At 25.4% G+C, this 24,385-nt stretch overlaps 1 protein-coding gene across 1 annotated transcript in view; it reads right to left on the bottom strand.

Annotated features, from left to right (window-relative positions):
* The window catches only part of LOC136976815 (transcription initiation protein SPT3 homolog), an 84,509-nt gene extending 66,043 nt beyond the window's left edge, over window positions 1-18,466 (bottom strand). The window contains exons 1-2 of the mRNA XM_067272198.1: window positions 18,294-18,466; window positions 6,649-6,734 (exon numbers count right to left, since the gene is read on the bottom strand). Of these exons, the coding sequence (XP_067128299.1) occupies window positions 6,649-6,734; window positions 18,294-18,407 (200 nt within the window). The 5' untranslated portion in view covers window positions 18,408-18,466. The remainder of the gene's footprint in view (window positions 1-6,648; window positions 6,735-18,293) is intronic.
* Window positions 18,467-24,385: the final 5,919 nt, after the last annotated feature.

Raw genomic sequence — 24,385 nt, 5'->3', positions numbered from 1 at the left:
AAAATGTTAGAACAATAGTGTTAGAATGACATCCAAACCAAGTTGAAGTTAATAGGTTCATAGATCTCTACAACAACGTTATTAATTACTTCCAAAAAATCCTGAAGAAGACAGAAAAAGCAATCGACATTGAACAGATTTAAAGAATCTGTCCAATGTTGATAACACCCCACAAACGAAAAAAAAAAACATAACTGATAAAAATGCAAGACTGTGTATATATGTATTATCATTAATACATATAAATAAATGCAATAAGAAACTATTCAATTTTTTATTTATTTTTTAGGTCTCCAGAATGAATTAATCAAATTCTCATAAAAATCTATGGTAAATTGATAATCAGTTAATGAACAATTTGGGTAGTGAACATGGTCTTGGAACAAATTATGTTCGTTAACTGATCACTCACTGTATTGTATTACCATGGAAAAGTCATAACATGATTTGTGGAAAAGCAAAAATGATTTCCTTCACTAAGCCCATTTTCATTAGTTTGTACAAAAGTTGCATTTTGAAAAGTCACTCTACAGATGAGAAATTTGATCCCAAAAAATTTCCAGTTTTTGCAATATTAGAACTTTTGGCTCAGTTTTGATCCATTATGAGCAGGCCATATCTCAAAATATGGGAATATTTAGAAAGAAAACCCACTGCCTTTATCTAATACAATCTGCAAAGAATTAATAAATCCAATAAATGACAAACTTTGTTTAACTGTATTCAAAGGACTGTCAGATATTTCAGTCTGTCTGTAGACCTTTATATATATCACTGCTAATCTTTCTCACACTGATCAGTTAAATATTGTATTAAGACACAAATCTCGAACATATGGAAAATCAAGTTTTCCATTACTTATATGAATTTTACAAAACAGATTTTTCAAAGTACAGATGTCAGTCATATGACAATGCTGCAAACATTATCAGAACCTTATAAAAGAATGCAACAAAAATTTTTAGAACATAATAAATATGCAATATTCATACCATGTGCTGTTCATTCACTTATCTTGAAGATTGCAATGCTATCAGTTCCTGCAGATTGTTGTTCAAGAACAGTTAATTTTTTCAACAATTCAATTATTTTACACAATTCTTTCTTCTTTCAACATCCTAATAAGCAAATACTTAAAAAATGTTTAGATAATAATTAAGTATTAAAATCACTCTTCAATACCTTTTAGAAAAACATTCAATGGCTACAAATGCAATTATAGAATATATTACAACTCAATATAATCTGGTAGATTGCTTGGCTTCAATAAAAATCAGGTAATAGATGTTTATATTTGCAATTATAGAATCTTACATAATGATAAAATATGCTTTAAAATGTATAAATGAACACCAATTACAAAAAGAAGTATAAAACATTGCCAACAAGATGTTAGAATTACAGTTTGTAATGTTTGTTATGTAAAATGAATATTGCAGAATTTTCAACAGATAAATCAAGCTTTCAAGATCCAAAAAATAAATTTGAAAACATGCAGATATCTACAAGTCAGTAGTAAACTATTTACATACTTTAAGAGATTATTTTAGAAAATTTGACAACATATCTAAATGTGTTTTTCCTGATACTAATTATTAATTTGTTTATTTGCTAATTATTAATATAAAGTAGTTCAAAATCACAATGAAAAAATATTAATGATGGAAGTGCACCAGAAATATCATTTAATAGATTTTTTAATGGAAGAAGTAAATTTTGTATAACTACTTATGCTATAATTGATATGCTTGAACTTTTTCAACAATGGAAGTGTATAAAAAAAATCAAATAGTTTTTTTCTTCTTCAATAATTTGAATTTATCTAATGAAGAATACACAAAATAATATGAAAAATTAGTACTTCACATTTGATAATTTAGATATAAGACTTGAAGAACTTCAACAATTTCATTCCTACACGTATACTAAATTGAAAGATACAGAAAAATTTTGCTCATACTAACTGGTATGAATGCGTAATAACTTATAAAATAAAATGTGTATTTTATAATATTGAAATCGAATTAGACATTTTTCTAATTTTAATGATGACTATCTGCACACCAAAAAGCTTGTTTTCTTGCTTAAAGAAACTGAAAAATCCTCAAACAATGATTCAAATACAAATTGACATTTTCATTATCATATAGTATCTGGAAGAAGACTGTTTTTGACAAATTAATTTTGAAGAAATTATTAAAGAATTTTTAATAGCAAATGTTCTTTGCTGTTATAGAAGAAAATTTTATTAAATATAACCAATAATAATTTATAACAACATATAATAATTAAAATAAAAATATTACTAATTTAAGTAATATGTCAATGTTACCTATTTATATTTACTTATCAAATCTTTTTCTTAAGAGTGACACAACTTAAAACTTCAATTATGAGAAAATCTAGAATAAAGATTAGGACAAAAAAAATTGCACAGAGAAATGAAAAGTCAGAATTAATTGATTTAATTCTAAATTCTTCACTTATCTTCTATTTTTATTTATTAATTATTATATGAGTAATCATTTTTAACATTTAACCTATTTGTTACTAAAGTTCTACTTTACATAAATTTAAATAATATTTATTTAAAATAACTTACTTATTCTTAATTTGTAACTAATTTTATATTTTACTTTTAAATATTGTTACTATATTTTACAGTCTGTGCAAAATTAAGTACTGTACTTATTTATAGAGAAGCTAGAAATGTTAATCCTGAAATGTGATACACTAACCTGGACACAAAAACCTTTAAAAATGCAACCTTTTATTCTGTTCCAGAGGAAGGCCATTCAAACTGGCCAAAAACATTTGGAAAAGTGAATAAAAAGGCTGATTTTTAAAGGTTTTTGTATTATTTAAGTGCAACATGAAATGTAAAAACTTGAAAAGAAAAACTGGAGTAAATTGTTTCTGGATATGATTCCTGTGATTTATAAAACTGCAATTATACGTACTATTTTACAAAATGTTACCAACTAAATCCCTTGCACTAAGACAAGAAAACTGTTTTGGAGGAAAAATATCCAAAGACACACATTTTCTACATTGGAATATGAACAGAGAATTCAAGAAATCAATAGTCATAAAAAATCAAAATCACCCAGATCAAAAAATTAATACAAAGTTGTTAGTGATACAATAATATCACAATACTAGAGATCCAGCTACATAACTTTTCAGTAGGAAAATGCAAAAGGAAAACAGAAATTGACTTTTGTTTTTGGAAAATGACACAAGCCATCCTCAATATCACATTTATAAACATTAAATTGATGTGTTTTTCCAAGCAAAACTAACTCAATTTTGCAGCCCTTAAATCAAGGGCTCATACACATTGTTAAAAACTCATTATCAATGATTAATAATTCAGGCATCTTAGTAAATCTTTCTGAACATGGCACTTAGAATAATACTTAGGAGGCATCTAAAATGATAGCATGAATTCAGTATTGGATGCTATTGAAAAACTGATAGCATCACTCTAGCTAGTGGAAAAATCTTTAGTTTCAAAATGCTTTGAAAAGGCTGGATTTACGAGTTTTTTTATTTCTGAGGAAGACAATAATCTTTCATCCAACAACAACTTCAAAACATTTTAGAAGTATCAGAAACAAACATGAATTCCAAAGATTGTATTCTTTTGATCAAACCATCAAAATTGAAAAAAACAGAAATATAGCTCAGATAGTTTCAGCAAAAATTCACAATGCCATAAAGATGATGATGTTGAAGTAACAATAGAAGAGCAAGAACAGTAAGGAGAAAATCCAATTCAGTCATTTTTCAACTCTTTACTTGCATTTTAAAATGTAAATAGATTTTTTTCATTCAAGAAGGTTTGAAACATTGACCCAATACATTGCAAGAAGTAATTGAGGAAACTGAAAGAAATCTTAAAACAAAAAAAGTTAAGAAGTGAGAACAAAGCAAATAGAAATCACAACTATTTTACACTAGAAATAAGAGTCTATAAGAGAATCTCTATTCATTAAAGTGTTAGTCTATGCTAAAGTACAATACAGTTTATTTTCTTTAATAAAATCCTCTTCTTTGTAAATAAAATTACTGTAATCAACAATAGATGAATTAAAAATGAATAATCTTTTTATACCAATTTTGCATTTTGTTGTTGGCTATGTTATAAATAAAATGAGAAATCAATCAAATTTGCATTTTTAGGGATTTTAAGGTAAAGTCTCTATTAAACAAAGATTGCTTTATAATGTAAATATTTTACTCCAAAACATTTCCATTATATACATTTTACTATATTATTATTTTTATATTTGCCACAGAATATTTTTATTCCATAGCTAAACTGCAGTTATGAAACTGAAATTACATAAAAATATAATGCATTTTGTAACATTAAAACATTATTATAAAGTTCTGTGTAGAATAGAAAGATGTAATATAACAAATTACATCAATAACTATAGTATACTAATTTTTTCAAATTCAAGTTTACCTGTTTAATTGATAATTTTAATTTCATGTAAGAGTATGATTAAAATATAAAAATATTTCAATCTGCACTTTGAGACATTATTATTATAATGCTGCACTAAAACATTTTAATTTGCAGAACAATAAATAATATTAAACATACAAAAGTATTATTTCTTACATTATTATGAGAATAAAAATTATATACAGCATTCTCCCCAGAAAAAAATTTAAGTGATCAACCTATAGCCTAATGTTAGCTAGCTGCTAACTACAAATTTCTTTATAAACTTTAGTTAATGACAACAAACTGCACATGCTACAAAACTCAATAGCATATATATACTTTCATATTCTTTGAGTTTCATATTGAGTTTTTATATATATTCTGATCAATAGTCCAGCTATCTTTAAAAACCAATAAATAAATAAAATATATTTTTAACTGATTGGAAGAATGTTTAGTGATTGATCACTAGCTAAAACTGTCTTGAAAAGAACACTAATGAATACCAATATATAACTAGATACAAATCTTTAATACTGACTGACATTTCTACATTTTACATTAGAAAGTCTCTCATTAAATGAACCTCAAATATTTCAACATTAAAAATCAGTTTCGACATAATTTTATAAATTCTTATCTCCATATCAGAATATGTAATATATTATTATTGTTCCATAAGTAACATTCTGTACATGAGACATTTAAATTTTACAATAAAACCATCTCCAGTTCAAATGATTTTTACCTTTTCATAGCTTTTGAAATAATTGGGCTGCAATTTGAAAACATATCACACCAACATCAAACATAGAGGGTACTGTAGCATATACACACCGTTCAGAGAGATCCTATCTTTCTGTACTGTCTATCTCCTCTCCCTCCTCCTTCCCACCTTTCCTTTACCCTCTTTTCTGCCAGCTAAATGCTTTGTGTACAGCCAATGTCTTTCTTGTGTGTGTGTGTGTGTGTTGTGATGTATGCAATTTGAAAAATTGTAGACCTATAAATTCCCACTGTTGTCCATCTGTTCTTTCTTAATCTCGAGAACAGAGTTAGATGAAATCCTGAACCAGATATGAAAACCTTAGGAGCAGAAGGCCCCAATTAACTATATATGAACTTTCAATGCAAACCAGAAGTCATGTTATTTCAATTCAAAATTTTTTTTCCTGAAAGCAGTTAATAGATGACTGACATGACTCCATTGCTAACAGAAAAGTATGATGTACAGGGGTAAGATACTACAGTACTAATTTCAAGTGGAAAGCATATATTTTAAATTAAATAAATTAAAATTATGATTAAAAATTGCAGCCCAGCATTGTAACGATGTCACAATAAATAATTGCTTGTTGTAGGTAAGTTTAATTATCAAATTTTACACTAGTACAATAATAAGAAACAATTTTTCACATATAAGAAATAGAATTAACTAGATAGAACTTCAAAAACTTATAATTAAAAAAAAAATTGTGTGTAATATCCTCTATAAGCCGAACTCTACGTGCCTGCAAGGTCTCTCTGGTCATCCAAAAAATCCAGTTACAACTGATCAAAAAATTATTCTTAATTTCTTACTTAATATTTAAAAGCTGATTACTTAAAAGCTAATTACTTTTTAAATTACATTTCGACTCAAATATAATAATAGCATCTAGAAGAAAACCATTAGAAAATAATATAAAAAATAAACTTTGAAAACTCTTCCATGAAGTATGCTATATTTATTAAAGCTGTCAATTTTATATTCAATAACAAACGTACATTATTAACAGATTACTCAAAAGATTCTCCATTAGCTAAAATTCATTTTTTTTGAATAAAATTAATTACAGTACTATAAAAGTAACATAAAACACCAAAAATTTGATAATAAAAGATATTTTCTATTCTCAATGAGAACAGATTTAGTTAAATATCTAACTGCAGTATAACGCATAACACTAAAACTAAAACTATTTTAATACAAATTAAAATGACTGGCTTAGTGAACACAAATTTATTCCCAAATTTTCTGATATTTTATTGAATTTAATATTTTTTTCGAAACTTAACTAAAATAATAAAGAAAATGAAAGAGTGTTATTAGTTAAAAATTAAATTAAATTAAAAAAAAAATATTTTCTTATCTATGTTTTAATTTTAAATTGTATTAAGCTGACTGTAATATTTAAAATAATACTTACATCATAGACTGAATTTCCGAAGTGAACCATTCTAATGAAGCTGCTTTTTGTACGGCAGTTGCAGGAAGATTTGTATTTTCTGATACCTTAATGTTTAAAAAAGATGATATTATTTTAATTCATTATCATAAAATTTTTAATAAAAAATTTAATTAATTATAAATTTAAAAATATATAAAGAATAACTGAAAGCTCTATAAATTAACTACATTTAAAACAATGACATATATTACCTAATTCAACCCATTTATTTATGTAGTGACTTGTAATAATGACATGTTGCAATAAGTAGCAGATAATTAATTTTTGTGGTCATAGATATTAAGATGAAGTTTCTAATGGATTTTTGTCATAAAGCATTATAGTAATGTTGACAAACTGACAGCTGAGTCACCTGAATCTTTTCTTTTGATTTCTTAAGTGCTACATTTAATATACTATATAATGCTATTATATTTTTAACATTAATAAAGCAAATATTTTGACAGTTTTTCTGATAGCATACTTTTTATTGTTAAAATCAATAATTAATTAAACAAAAATAATAACTGTGAAGTTTAAGTCTGTAAAACTTGCATATTTAACACACTTTAAAATAATGTTTTAACAAGAAAGTTAAGCTTTATAAGTATCTTATAATTAAAAATTTTATACAAAAGATTTACATCAAAGTTTTAAATAATTGGATAAGCTGTTTTGGTCTCTAAATCTTTTTATAATTCTCACTATTGTACATTTTAATTTTTAAAAATAATTTTTTTTAATATTTTAAATTTACTTATATTAACATAATTTAACTAAATTAAACATAAATAATATTAGCCAATAAATAAAATTAATTACATTTTAAATTTATAGCATATATTTCTGTAAATTTCAATTAAATTGAAATTAATTTTCATAGGAAGAAAAATGCTTCCTTCAAACTATATTAATTTGATACAGATATGATATATTAGTGATAATACAGATGCAAATATTAATATAATATACAATAAAATGTAAAAAATAAAAAAATCATCAAAACAAAAGTTTAAAAATGATTACTTTTAAACTATTCTTCTGATATTTTTTGATGATCTTATGAAAAATATAACAAGCCAATTAATTATTTTTGTAATATAAACAAACAAGCTTAATTAATTATAAATCTAAAAATAAAATCTTTATTATTTTAAAAATCTGGTTGTTTATCATTGCTACTATTGTGGTTTGAAAATGAAAAGCTCAATAAAAAAATAACATTTAAAATATAACAAAAAAAATGTGTGTTAGATTTGGAAACTATCATAATCCTATTTATTCAAGTTTTGCAAAAGAAAAGAAAAAAAAATTGTACAAACTTAGATTTTTTTTCTATAGCAATTCACTGTTTATGCAATATTCAAGCTACTGTTGTTTCATTTGTTTAAAATTCAGTATATTGTTATTAGAAAAAATTACAAGTATGAAATTCTATAAACTACATAAAATATCCACAGACATTACAGATTGCAAAATATATATGAAATGACAGCCATAAGGTAAATACAACAAATGCTTGAACAATGTATTTTCAGTTAAATTGGATAAGACTAAAGTGAACTGGTGCATATATTAGTTCTCAGAAAATTTTTTAAAATGAATAAAGAATCTTTTAAATTCTCAATTAGACTAAAATATGTTTTTTTTTATTATATTTGTAGATAAAGTTTTAGTATTAGAATTAGTATGTTCCATTTTCAGATACTAGACGAATGTAGCAAAACTGCAAGAATGAAAAACAAGAACAAATTTAAAATTTAAATGCTAAAAGATCACTGATAGTAAACAAACGTTTAAGTTAAAATCTTTAAAATATTACATGTTTATTACAATATATATTACAATACTACTGTGTATTGAAAATAAAACCAAAAACTATACTTCTTTTATAATGAAAAGTGGTATTTGTAATTCATAAAAATTTTCAGATTTATTCCCTTCATTTTCAGATGACAATTATTTATGTTATGTATGTGCATGCATACAAACTTAGAATCTGAACCACACACACAAAAGTATTTTATTATTATTTAAAGTAATCTGAAGGCATTTATTACCACAAAATATTTAATCTGCATGATCATACAAAGTTTAAGTTTTAAATTAGTTCTTGTTCTTCAATCTTATGGTCTTACTGTGTTTATGTGAAGATTCAAAGATAGACTCTTTCACTATGAGCATTTCACTATGAATACTTTTGGAGATTAAAAAAAAAACTCTCTTAAATTGCCAAATAATGGATTTAAATTCTTTTCACTATTTTTAGATATCTGATAAATTCATTTATATTTGTTGAATTAACATTTTCTATTATTTAAATAATTTCACTCTTTAATACTATTTTTAAACATGAAATTTTAAATTGCATATTTAAAATTATAAATTACAATTAACTGAAATAATTGTACATATAAATAACAATTAATTTTCAATTAATGTACTGAAATATATTTTAATCAAATTATTTGTTTTTAGTTTGGACTAATATTCTTGGCTAAATACACCCAACATAATATTTAATAGTTAATGAAAATATTTTTACACCACAATTATGACACCTATTTTAAAATTTCTTATTCTTTATATAAATTAAAAAATGCAAAATACAGTGTAATCATAATTTATATCAGGGACAGTGATCTATGATTAACAAGTTAACTCCAACACATAAACATATGAGATTCAGTCAGTCTTTTACAAAATACTGTACATATAATAAACAGAATATCTTATATTGTATTTTGTTTATCTTATTAATAAAATCAGTTATATGTACAAACCTGCATAAATATTACAATAAATAACATTAAACTGTTTGTGTCAATTTTTTCATTATAAGTCATCTCAATAACATACTGTAAATCAAGAAATGCTAAAAAATTTAGTCCATACTATTTTAGAGACATTTTATTGGTCCACCATTTAAAAAGATTGTCCATTCAATTTACACTGTTGCTCTGTATTTTATGCAGATTTGAAATCATTATCGAGCTGTAATTTGAACAAATTGTAGACCTCTAAATTCCCACTGTAATCTGTTCATCCATCCGTCTTTCCTTAATCTTGAGAATGGAGTATGATATATGAAAGACAAGATGAGATATGGAAACTTTAGGAGCAGAAGGCCCAGATTAACTAAATATGAACTTCCAATGTAAAACAGAAGCCATGTTGTTTCAATTCAAAAATTCTTCCCTGAAAGGTGTTAGACAGATGACTGGCAGAACTCTATTGTTGAAGGAGAAGTATGATGTACAGGGGCAAGCCACTACTAATTTGAGATGGAGAGCATATATAATATTTTAAATTAAATATAAATTAAAAGTATGATTAAAAATTGCAGCCTGGCATGGTGACAATATCACAATAAATAATTGCTCATTCCTTATAATATAATATTTATTTATCACTTTTAGAAATGAAAACTAACATATTAGAATTCTCAGCAATAAATTAAAATATAATTCCTATCATAAAAATACAATAGAAAACTAAAAGTAACATCAATATTATGTGCATTGAAAGCACACTCCATAATCAAGAATTCATTCAGATGAAATGCAAAACTGCAAAAATATTTTATCTACCAATAGCAAAATAGTATATTTATAAAACAGCTTTTTTTAAATATACAATTTCTATTTCTAAAAAATGATGAATACAATTACAAATATCTTTTAAATTATGTTTGACTGTCTTCAGTAAAATATAATTTTAAAAGGTTTTTTTTGGAGGTTAAATTTTCATATTTAAAATACTTGTCACTTATATTTATAATTTTAAATTTTGTAGAAGGTTCTGAAGATGAAAGATAAATCTATTGAAAATGCTTAACAGCAAATAAATCTAAGACAAGTAAAATACAAACCTGATATTTTTTTTGATGTTATCAAAATATGATTTCAACAGAAATAAAACTTTTTACCTCATATACTACATTTAAAGTTTATTATACCAACTTTACACAAAATTTTAAATTAGAATCTAACAAAAATTTTAATAACTTTATAGTAAAATAACTAATATTTACAGTGTTTCTGAAATTTATATAGCAAAGCATTATATTCATTTTGTCATAAATTAAACATGCTTCCTGCATCTATAAATATATCTGCAAAATCCTGATATTTCACAGTTATTTTCATGAATTCTGAATGCACTATAATAAAATTGTTATTTTTATAACATAAGCATTTTGTCAATAAAAAGTTTCTGAGTTAATTTCTTCAATATATTGCAGTAAATGCTACAGAAAACATTGCAATAAAATTATACTGCTCAGAAATGAAAACATTAAAAATAAAGATTATATTGCTTAAGTATCAATTTCCCTTGAAAATTTTCTTTTTCTCAATAGATTAATTGATTTAACTTCACAGTTGGTTTAACCGTAGTTATTTCGTCTGTACCGCATTTCATCAGAGACAAAGACTATTGGGCTTTATTTCACTATGCACTTTATTGCACTATGCATCAAATGCATAGTGAAATAAAGAATAATGTAGGAAATAAAACCCAATAGTCTTTGTCTCTGATGAAATGCGGTACAGACGAAATAACTACGGTTAAACCAACTGTGAAGTTAAATCAATTAATCTATTGAGAAAAAGAAAATTTTCAAGGGAAATTGATACTTAAGCAATATATACAAAAAACCGCACCATAAACGTCTAATACTTATAGAAGATAAAGATTATATTTTACAATGTTGTCTATGTCTAATTTTTTTCCACATAAAAAATCATTTTTAGCATGAGGTTCTGCAAAAATCAAATTTAATGAGAAGAGTTTTGTGGATATTAAAAGTTTGATGATGATAAAAGTAAAAATTGTTTTAACAGGAAAAAGTTGTATAACTTTTACTTTATTTTCTAAGTAAAAGTTGCTGTATTTTATTTACTTGGATTTAAACATGACTACTATAATTAGTATATATAAAACATTAAAACTATCTGCATCTGTACTGATGTTTTGTTTATAAGTTATGCCAATTTTTGCACAACAAAGAGATATCAGAGAAGTTATTACATATATTTGCTAATTAAATATAAGTATATACATTTCTAACAATGAAAAGTTTTCTGTGTACTGTACATCAATATTGATAAACAATTTCTTTACATATTATCTACTCTTTATGAATTTGTGGAAAAACATCCTGCATATTAAATCAGTTGATCATCTATCAGTGACTTTATAACCAGATATTATTTTTCCATTTCATGTTATAGAAGCTTCATAATAATCAGCACTATTTTCTTGAATCCAATCTTAACAGAAGAATCACAATATCTAAATCAAAATATTTAATAAATTTGATCATATATTTCTATTTACTAAACAATTTTCCTCAAAAATAAATATCTAACTATTGGTATTAAAATCATCATGGTCTTTTTTACTTTAAAAACAAAAAAACAGCAAGTTTTACTTCATGTAAAAAATCTTTAAGAAATACGAAACGTTGATGTAAGGAAAACTATTTTTTAATGTTTAATATAAAATCATTTTTAAAATTATAAAAAACTTTCAAATTAAAACTTATTAAAGTAAAATTCACAATAAAAAATTTTTTTTGCAATATTAAATGCATTTTCATTCAAATTTTTGAGCTTCATTATTTAATGGACTTCATCTATCAATTGTAAAAATAAAAATTTTAAATAGTGAATTACAGTAGAACCTCCATTATCCGGACCTCTATTATCCGGATTTTCGATTATCCGGATTGTTCAACATAAACAAAAATTGTACGAACTTGCTGATTTGCACTTGGCAAATTGCGACACTTTATGTACGTACGTGATGGAATGCATGAAACAAAATTTTGAAAAGACAATTAGTAAATTCCAGTAACAGTAGAAAGTGGTATAGGAGACATTGCGGAAGCAATAGCACAAATTTCAACATGTGTCGAATGTGACGAAGATGTAACCGAGTGGTTAAATTGCGATGCAAACGATCCTGGATTCCAAATTTTGAATGATGAGAAAATAATTAAAGAAATATCTTCCTCAGATAAACAAGATCGAGAAGACGAAGAGATTTGCGAAGTAAGAGAGATTGGTCCTACACATTCTGAAGCTTTTCAGTGCTTAGATGTCGCCATGAAGTGGTTTGAGAGCTAAGAAGAGTGTAACTCGGGACAACTTATATGTCTTAAAAGTATTCGCGATTTAGCAGCTTCAAAAAGAACAGCTAGCTTTAAACAAAAATCGTTAATTGAATTTCTTAATAAAAAATAATTTAATATTGAAGCTATATGTAAATCTAGACAAATAAAAATTATTCATACTATATACCAGGGGTGGGCAAGCAAGAGTTCAGTGGGAGCCAAAATGTAGGTTTTGCAAAATGCATGGGAGCCGCAGTTCTGTACTGTCGTGGCGGATAGTATGGTAAGGCGCGTGATTTTATTATATAATATAAATATAATATAAAACAAATATTTAATTTTTTTTAACAAACATCTTTTCGTAAAATTATAAAAAATAAAATTGTAAAAACAATAATAAAAAACAGAAATTAACACTCAGCAAGAGCCGCATGTAACTCAAAAAGAGCCGCATTTGCCCATGTCTGCTATATGCACTGTCAATTATTATTTTTTCGATTATCCGGATTTTTCCTTATCCAGACAACCTTCATCCCCAATTAGTCCGGATAATAGAGGTTCTACTGTATATCCTTATTATATGGTTTTGTTCATGACTCAGTACTGAAATTTTCATTTTATGCATATAATTTTTTTCAAAATTATCTTTCTTCTAATTTTAAAAGAAAAATTTTGAATGAAAATCTGTCTACCACAAGTTATATAACTTTTACTTTCCCAGCTGTTATATATAACACAGGGAAAGTATGGCAATCGATAAAAAATGACCTCCCAAGATTTTTACATTTTTGGACTCAGGGAACCTTCAAACATTGAGGAATGAAAAAAGTTTGGGGTAATTTCTGTATATAATCTATGTTAGTGTGTGTGTGTGTGTGGGGGGGTGGCACAATTTGGTTCACCTCTTTGAAGTTTAATAACTCCTGTGCTTTTTGTCAAAAATTTCTGAAATTTTGCAGGTAGGTTTTGCTTATTAGGGGCTTGATGCTATTTAATTTTGGTGGTTAATGTTCGAGGGGTGGGGATATAATGGAGGTTGTACGTTCAGTAGGGTCAGACTTAATGATGATTTTACCGATTATTTCTAAACCCATCCCTACCCTCAAAATGAAGCTTTTTGCCATTTTATAATAGTAAAAATATAAAAAAAATTTTTTAAATATCATAACAGATGGTGCCACCAAATGCCACTGGGGAAAGTTAAGCAACTCATTGCTGGATTTTATTTCTAATTCCATGAAACTTTTATTTATTTATTTATTTTTACAAATACTGTAAATGGAAAATATGTACTGTACATACTGTATAAATATATGGATAAATATGTACATACTGTAGATGAAACAACAATTACTTTATTTTACGGACTATAAGACACTATGGACTATAAGACGCACCTTAATTTTGGAGGCAATTTTTCGAAGAAAAAAGTGCGTCTTATAGTCCATAAAATACAGTAAATGAAAACTCCAAAATTGTTCATTCTATAAAAAAAATGTTTCAGGAAATTTATCAAGAGTTATATTAGTGTCTTAGTTTATTTGATACTTTGAAATAAGTTAACATTTGAAAAAGGCACAATATAAAATTGAGTGCAAATAATATAGAGTACATAGTTTAAAAATAAAAAACTATCTGAAATAGTATGTTCTGTACTGTACATAAAATAATATAAAATATATCATAAATACATTAAACATAAATGATAATTTAGCAATAAAATGAACTAATAAAATTATACATGTTCAAAAATAAATATTTGTTTATCATTCAGATAAGTTATATTCTATTTGTCAATTTTTGATATATTTTAACATTTTCTTTTATTTTTAAATGAATACTTAACAGTTCTCCTTCTTAGCTTTCTTTTATATAAGAAAGCTTATTTTAAATGTTTTAATGTATTTTTTCTTCTTAAAGATTCAACATAAACACAAACTCATTAATTATAATTCCATATTAATTTTAATATTCATTTATTTCAATAAAAAAGTTATTGTGATAAGAAAAAAAAAATAGAAAACTAGTAAATAAGCTAAAAGTTAACAAAGGACAGAGAGAGACAAGCAGATGGACAACAATGGGAATGAAGAGATCTGCAATTTGAAAATTGCAGCCCAACAAATGAAATAATAATAAAATTTTTAACTAAGTCAACAATTTATTGGTAATAGAATTCATGACTGAGCGACAAAGTTCCACATAAAATCTTTTATTTTTTTTTTTAGTTTTACATCATTGAATTTAAAAATGTACTAGTTTCAAATTTAATTTCAAAGATTATCAATAATTTCAGCTTTATGATATAAACAGTAAGCTATTTTATATAAAATATAAAATAGCACACTTAGTTGTAATTTCCATTGTTGTCTTTTTATTTCAATGTAGATTTAAAGGATAAAAGTGAAAACCTTGAAAATGCACTAAAAAACTAGTTTTATGACTTCTTGAAAAGACTGTCATTTTTCATTTATAAAGTTAAAGGAGTTAAAAGGAAAGTTTAAAAAATAAAGATGATATATGAGTTGGTAATCATTTAACTAACTTATTAAAATTTATTGATTAACCAAAGCAGAACCCTTACATTTTGAATAAATATAACAGGGGTGGGCAAGCAAGAGTTCAGTGGGAGCTGAAATGTAGGTTTTGCAAAATGCATGGGAGCCACAGTTCTATACTGTCGTGGTGGATAGTATGGTAAGGTGCACGATTTTATTATATAATATAAATATAATATAAAACAAATATTGAATTTTTTTCATAAACATATTTTCACAAAATTATAAAAAATAAAACTGTAAAAATAATAATAAAAAACTGAAATTAACACTTTCAGCAAGAGCCGCACGTAACTCAAGAAGAGCTGCATGCGACTCTCGGAGCCACATTTGCCCATGTCTGGAACATAAGAAGACAGATCACATTAAACTTTTTATATTAAAAATAATTTTGCCTACTGTTTCAAGCTCCCTCAGTTAAACAATATTTGAACAAAATTTATTCTACACAGAAATGGAATAAACTTTAAATACATTCTATAAAATTTTTACGGACTAAATAGCAGATGTTTACATTCAAACACTAAATCTTCATCTTCAGAATTAATAATTAAGAATCACATGTTACTAATTTCTTTGGTTTTAAGATATGCTTTGAATGGAATTAAATATTAGATAGAGCATATATAATTATATAATTAAATATTATGAACTAGCACTTAGATATTACAGGATAATTTCAAAAACCATTAGAAGAAAAAAAAGATATAGTAGAGCATCAAAAAATTGATTAACTGAAATTGATTTCAGTGTGTACTAATTCCAGAAATTACAAATTTTTGCATAATGATTGTCAGCAATCTTCTATAGACATGCTATTGAGCTATCTCATTATTAACACTAATATATAACAAAGCAAAATAAGTAACTTCCTTAAAAAAGAACTGTAATAAAGTACAGTACTCATATAAAATTTATTTATTTAATATTAATTTTACTATTATGTATTTTTATTTTCAATTCAAAGTTCCTCAGCTTATTGTAGATTTATAATGGTAAAGTAGTGCTTCTTTTTACCAATTAAAAAAAAATTTTTTTTTTGATATTTCTTATGATTAAATTTTGTTTGTTAAATTTTTGATTAACCTTTGTTGTACTATACTAGAATTCATATTAATATTTTTACTTTATTCTTTCCATAACAAGTGATTGATTATCCAAAATTTACCAACAAATTTTAAAATTTAAATTTTCTGTAGTGACATCAGTTCAATTAGTTGTTGTTTGATAAACTGAATACACATTTTCATCAATAAAAATATATACCATATTAATTTTTTAAAATAAATCATACGTAATTTTGTTTTGTATATTAGCATGTATACATATCAAGTTATATTAAAAAAGTAATATGTAAAAGTTGTATTTCAAGCAAATTAAACTTACCATTCCTCTTTATTTTTGATTAAGAATCAGTGAGAACTTTATCAAGTATAAAAAATTTTTATCCACTAATCTAACATTTTCAAATACATTTATCCATTTTCAAAATATCATTTAAATATTCATAAACTACATTAAAGCAAAAGAATAATCACAGAATTTTAAAATTAACAAAAGAATGATTACAAATAATATTCAAATATGTATTTTCATACTTGAATCATTCTTTTGAAATTTTTTATATTTTGTAACTCTTAAACAGTACAAAGATGAAAATAATATTATACAAAGTTTCTAAAAATAATATATTATTGAATATTAATTTCTTTTATTTTAAATAGTATCTATTAAATCAAATATTTTCTGAAACTAACAGAAATTTCTCTACAATCTTAAAATAGTCAAAGTATTAGGTTAGCAGATTTTACATAATAAATATTTCATTATCATTTACATAAATATCCATAAATCAGTGTGTTATTTTACTACCAATAATTTTCTCATCAACTTAAAAGAAAAAAATATATTATAAAGCAGTTTAGAATTAATAAATATAACATGACAACTTAAGACTGAAAGTTTACCCCATTTTTGAGGGTCTCAAAAGTTTACATAGAGTCATTTTGGGGAGCCTATTTCTCGCAAAGGGTTGCCCATACAGGCACGGTTCCTTTGACTTATTTGTTCTTATCAGTATGCTCTACAGCTCTGTTAAAGTCCCAACCACGTGATTTTGTCCTAGAATTGTACCATAAAATATTGTCATCAATTATAAAAGATACTGTCTTTTGGCATTATAAAACCAACATTACCAGTGAAAGCTAAGTGCTGTTCAGTGCACTGTCAAGAAATTTAACTGTAAATATATATATTTTAAAAAAGGACATGTATTAGTTAGCACCTCTTTACTAAATGTCTTAAAGAAAAAGCTGATAAAAGAGGGGCATGTGCCCAAAACGTGTATCAGTGTGTAAGATATTCCTGAATACAGAGTGACATTAAAGATGCCCAGTGTCTACCTATGCACTCAGTTGTGAAGTAAAGAATAATTACTTTTATATTAATAAAATAGTTAATCAAGTTCTTTCGACATTACATTAACATCTTCCTCAGGCATTAGATCATATTATTAATATGTTCTATTCAGTATATAAAAATACTTGCTCAACTATTTTTATTAATATAAAAATAATTATAATTCCAAAAGACAGTATCAATTCTAATTATATGTTTTGGCGTGGAGTAGATATATTTTCTATAAAAAATATATTAGTTATGTAATTAATGATTTAACACATGGCAATTCACAACTACATGCAAGATGTTTAAAGTAAATACTCTTATAGATGTTTATGTATGATATAGATATATGACAGCCAGAATAACCTAACATTTGCAATTTTTGAAATTATATCAGATATTTTCAATCAAATTAATCATTTACGGTGTCAATTACAATACTAAAAAAGCATAATTGAGATTGTAAACAACATTGAATGCATTAGGCTTACGTACAATATAATCTAGCACTCTATTATCAGCTTATAACAGCATAAATACATTACCTTATTCTCACTAACTTGTACTGGTGTCTTAACTTCCTTTTCGTTATTTATTTTCTTTGTTTTTGATTTGTGTTTTGATGTCTTCAAGTTATTAGGACTCTCGTTAACCGGCATGTTGTCGACGACACAGATGCACACTGCCTCTGTGACGTCATTCCGCTTCCGGTTTTTACCCATTCGTATTGGAGGGGAGATCCGTTTTCCATTGGAAGAAAAAAATTTTTTTTTGTTTCAAAACTTAACAAAAATAAACATAAATAATTAATTTTAATTTTCACAATGAAATTTAACATTATTAATAATAAACATTCCATTGCATTTAAATTAATAAATTCTAAAACAGGTATAAACTTAAATTAATATTATAATATATTCATTTTTCAAGTTGACCAATAACAAAGAAGGAATTTTAAATCTCCTTTTCTCTATTGGCTATTTTAAATGTTTTGAATTGTTATATGTCATTCTATTGGTTATTTCAAATTTTGATTTTTTTTTTTTTTTTTTTTTTTTAAGAAGACATATTGAAACTTTGCAATCGAAGATAAACAAATAATTTTAGTATAAAATATTTTAAGATGAAATATATATTTCTAAAATCGTACAATAATTGATTTAATCGAATTTTTCCCATTTTTTTCGATATATCATATTGCTTTCCAGCAAAATTTCGAATTTTTTCCGATAAAAATTTTAAAGGATTTTTCTAATATTGTCTGCTTCCAATGTGACATCACAAAATTTTGTCAAAACCTCGAACCAAATACATTCTGGAAATTTTCACAAATAAAATTATTTTAAAAAATAATAATAATAATATTTTAAAATATTTATCTTAAATTTTATTTATATAAAAGTAAACGTTACTGTGTGTAGAAGAAAAAACAAAAATACATGTTTGAAGACTACTTTACTTTTCTCTTGAAAAAAGTAGAATCTTTTCAATGTAGTTACTTACAAATTTTTGTATTATATTATAGAATTTTCTTAAATTTCATTAACTTATATAAATTTTAATGTCTTAAAAAATTATTTAAAAAATACCAGGAAACAGTATAATAAAACGAAACAAACAAATATTTAATTTTTTTTGTTTCGTTTTATTATAGTATGAGCAAAAGTCACTCTGTATAGTCAGTCACCTTTTTATTTTTGAAAGTAAACTAATAAAATAAATTAAAATGATAATTTAATGAAAAAGTATCTTCTATAATTTATTTTATTTTTTAATAAATTAATATGATAATTTAATTTATTAAAAAATAAAATAAATTATAGAAGATACTTTTTCAGCTACTTCTGTTCTATCGTGTACAGTACAATCAATATATGTGTACAAAATGAAGAAGTAATTTTTTAAAATTTTGTAAATTTGTCACAGAATATTTCATGTCATTTACGTGTTTAAATTCCATCTTATATATAAAAATTCGAATATAAATATTAAAATTTTAATTTTTTAAAATAATTATATTATAATATATATATATAATAATATTTAATCTAATAATCTTTATAAATTTTATAAAAAAATATTCGGCAATTTTCATGTTCTAAATTGTAATTACAAATCTATTTTCTATTAGAACATTTGGATTAAGAATCGTTTCAATTCTTAAATTTGTTTAAACTTAACAATTTTGTACTTTATATTATGAGAAATTACTAGTTTTAATTATGTAAAATATCATAGAAATTAAGTCAAAAATCTAAATAACATTTAAAGAATTTTAATAAACTTAAAAGATGATCGAACCGAAAAGTTGGAATGGAAATTGAACAACCGTTCCAGAACATCGATGAACAAGGAAATGGCTGGGAGGTCGAAGTAAAGATTGACTAATCTAAGAAGTTAGATGGGCAAAAAACCAAATCTAAGCAGCCAAAATGAAGATAGAAATGATCAATTAGTTTAACTCGACATTAAGATCTTAATTTCGATGAATCTCAAAAATAATTTGAATAACGCTATATAATAATCTGAGCGAATTTTCGTATTTCTAAAGCCATAATCATTAAGCACATAGGCTATATTTTTACAAATTATTCTTGCATTTAAATAAAACTACAAAATATTTCTTCAGTTTTGTAGAGAAAAATAGCATAATTGAACATTGAAATTTTAAATCTCAAACGCTTTTTATGCTCTGTTTATGGAGTAAATAAGTAAACAGCAAGGCTGTTATCTCACTAGAAAAATATATAATAAAAAAAATATAAAATTTACAACAGAATTATTCATGAATATGTTTTTATCATTTAAATTTTAAAAGAGAAAATAATTCAAGAAAATATTAAAATACTACTAAAGAGAATCTGAAATTTATATTCATATACCGTATACTTTTACTATTCATTACTGAATAAACATATGTGACATTTTATTCCATAGATTTCAACGCAAGAGTTTTACACCTTAATATAAAATTGAGTTGCCATCCTAAAATGGACGTGGATATATTTTAAGTATAAATTACATAATTATTTATATAATAATTAAGCTTAGCGGCGGGGGTGGTAGGAAACGATGGAAGCACCGCTTCCCCTGCTGCTTATCTTTACAATTTGTTAAAAATTAAATTATTTCATTACTCAATTTCAAATAAATTTCTTCTGATTAGTACTGCTGGCCTAGCTTAATGAGATTTGTAAGTTATTTAAACCAACAAATTACTAATAATGTTTATGTTATTGAATATATACTAATTGAGATTAATGTTGCAGATATGATAACTAAACCATTGTCAAAATGCAACTTTGATGTGTTTATTAGAACTGTATCAAATGACAAAAACTAGTGTTTAAACGTGGCAAACTACCGCCTGATTCGAATCTGAACGGGTCGAAAAATTCCCAGGAATTTTTCTGGGGTGATCCATCCGGATACGTTGGGCTCCATTCCTCACCACCCAGGCCGAGCCATTGTGGGCCTGGCCGAACCTATTTGCGATTGCCTAAAAAAGATCATCTTAGTACCCACAGGGCCGAAAGAGTTATAAAAAAAAATGTTCTTTACCGGTTAGGTGCTTCCCCTAGTTTCGAACCCCTTTAGTTCCCCTCCCACGCTTTGCCACTGATTAAGTTTCTAAAGTACAGAAATGTAATTGACTCACTGAAGATTAGATATTATGATATTCGAAATATTAGACTAATTACCATAATACAAGGTCTATCAGATATCGAGAGAGGCCCGGAACACTTAACTTTTTGGGCCCCAGTACATTCAAAAAAAAAAAAACGCTAAAATTCATATTATATTTTTTAAATAATAGATTTTTAAAAAGTTTTTCTTAATACACAAAAGACGCAATAGAATGAATAATTTGTAAGAAATATTTTTGAAGCGTCTTAAATGTGAGGTTCAAGAAAATGATTCTTCTGGTACCCCTTTAAGGCCTGCTATGAAGTTATTAATTTATTTAATAGTCTTAATAGTCTAAGTTACATTTATTTAGTGATAAGTGTATGCGCTGGACCCACTTAACTAATAAAATTAGATGGATCATCTACATAAGCGAATTGTTTTTCTAAATAGATCCTGTTATAGAAACAAAATATGTCTGTTTAAAGCTGGAAATTTTGACAGGATGTCAAGAAGTATATTTATACGACATTTTTATCATAGAATAAGAATGGAAAAGATATTCTAAAGCCCGGTTTTTTTATTTAAAAAATAAATAAATAAATAAGAACAAGAATAGGAATTGTCTGAATGCATCTAAAGTTGAATTCAAAATAAAGATGTCGAGGTTAATCGCTAAGTCGTTTAATTGTAATTTAGTTAGTTGTAGTATTTAGGTAATTGAGAAAGTCATCTAAATCATGTTCGAATATAAGAAAAAATTATGCAGAATAAACCCGTTGAATTAACTCCTTAATAAGATTCGTCATTAACATCTAAAGTCGATTATTGACCAGATTATAGACCTAGTCGTTGTTGCAGTTTTAAAATTAAATTTGATTATCATTTTAGTATAAAATTCCACTTCTTAAATATTTTTTTACGAAAATTTTATCTGATATAAATATTATAAATATAAAATAAGTCAGTAAACACGAATTCCTACCACAGCTTCAAGATGCCTGACAGAAGGCGTGACGCAACATGACCGACTTTCTTAGCCAAAATAAATAGGCCTAAGTTTTTTCCAATACAACTACAAAATCCGGTCTTATAACAAAAAGTTATGATTGGGTCTCCTTTTAAATAAATTCTATGACATAATACAAATGTAAGCTTATTATACGGGACCCCGCGACTGTAAATTTTGCGGTACAGTAGTTACGTCACTGGTTTGCTTTCTTGTAGACCCAAGGGAGAATATCCGCTGGAAAGATGAAGCGGTCTTCCTCTTTACAGCTGGATACTGAAAAGCATCTCAATTTACGTACTATAAGAAACACAATCGCCAGTCCATTCTAATACGCAAGATATTGGTGAATAAACATCAAAAAAGTGGCATCGTAATTCAAGAACACCTACCGCAATCCTTAGGGAGGACATATTGGTGTCAACGAGACAAAAAAAAAACACGCCCATCTTCTGATTGATAAAGAGCTAACGGAGCTTTCGTGTAGTGACAGAGAAGCTAAATAGAGCAATGTTTACACTTTCATTCATGTACGAAGTTACTCCCGACGATAACAATAATTTTTAAGATGTAACACGATTATCACTGACTTATAACGTTTGATATAAGGCCTTACATTTATTCAATTTTCATTATTCACGCACAGCACATTGAATAATTTATCGCTTTATTTTATAAATAATTATCGTAGCTTGCACCGTAGATAAGAAATTAAAAATAAGTTAGTAAAATCTCGTAATTTCAATATAAGTTATATCGAGATTTTCTTACATATTAAGAATGCGTAGCACACTTATCAACAGAAAGGTTTTATGGCAACTTTTATGACACAGAGTACATGTTTACTGTAGAATAGCCATAGAGTGTATTATATCAGAACATCTCAAAAGAAAATTTTTTACTAATTCAAGAAAAAAAAAAAACATTTTTCCCGTTTTCGAATAAAATAAATTCATTCTTAATCCATTTCACCAAATCTAATTTTTTCATTTAAAAAAATAAATCTAGAAAAAGAATTGTCTAGTTTTAAAAATAGAATAGAGAAGCTCTATTCAATCTTTTTTCTACACTCTACCTGAGTTATAACATCAAGAAACGAAAGAACTAACAAAATATTTATATTTGATAGTTAAGAAATTTTAAAAAAATTAAAAAATAAATAAAGTATCTTATTAATTAATTGGGTAATACATCTGTTATGATCTATCCTCCATTATATATGTCACATCCATTATAGTATTAGATACTATCCTTTTATTCCTTCTGTGCGTAATTTTTTTCTTAAATTGTATTGAAATTTATGGAATTTATAACGAATTTCAAGCATAAATTAGGCAGAATTATCAGATTTGAAAAAGTATAACAATTAGTTTAGCCATTAATTGTGATCAATATGGAGATGTAAGAGTATATTTTATGTGTTAATTTATTTTAAATAAGAATTACGATAAATTAACACAATTTAAATTTTTAAAAAATTTTTATATTTCTAAACTACACAAGAAAATAATTTCAACAATAACTCCACGTGTAAAACCGTCTTTCCCTATTTTACAATGGAACAGGTCGCTTCTTTGATAGGAGGCGATTTACTCTGTGTTTCATTCCGCGTTAAATAATAGTACGATATTAGTTAAAATAATTTAACAATTCCTGTTAAAATATTTATTAATATTAAATTCTTAAGTAGGATTATAATTTATTTTGATGCAGAAATTAGTAAATTTAAAAATGGCAATGTTATAAAATGGCGTAACGATTTATGCACTTTATTACTGATAGTTTTCGTCATAAACGTCGTTAATTATAACGATTTGTTTTACTTCGTAATTTATTACTTCCTGATTAATTTCAATTGGAGAAATTTTTAATGTTTTTTTCCTGGTTTAAAATAAATAAATCTGTGTTGAAATTACAGTTTTAAGTTTTTATGTCTTGGGAGATTTGATTTTGAGAGATGTTTAGTGGCGTTTAAAACTGTGAGAAAAACGCGAAGATTGA

Source organism: Centruroides vittatus, unplaced genomic scaffold, assembly GCF_030686945.1.
Source record: "Centruroides vittatus isolate TY-2023 unplaced genomic scaffold, ASM3068694v2 contig_425, whole genome shotgun sequence".
NCBI lineage: Eukaryota > Metazoa > Arthropoda > Arachnida > Scorpiones > Buthidae > Centruroides > Centruroides vittatus.
This window is presented reverse-complemented; position numbering and strand designations above follow the sequence as displayed.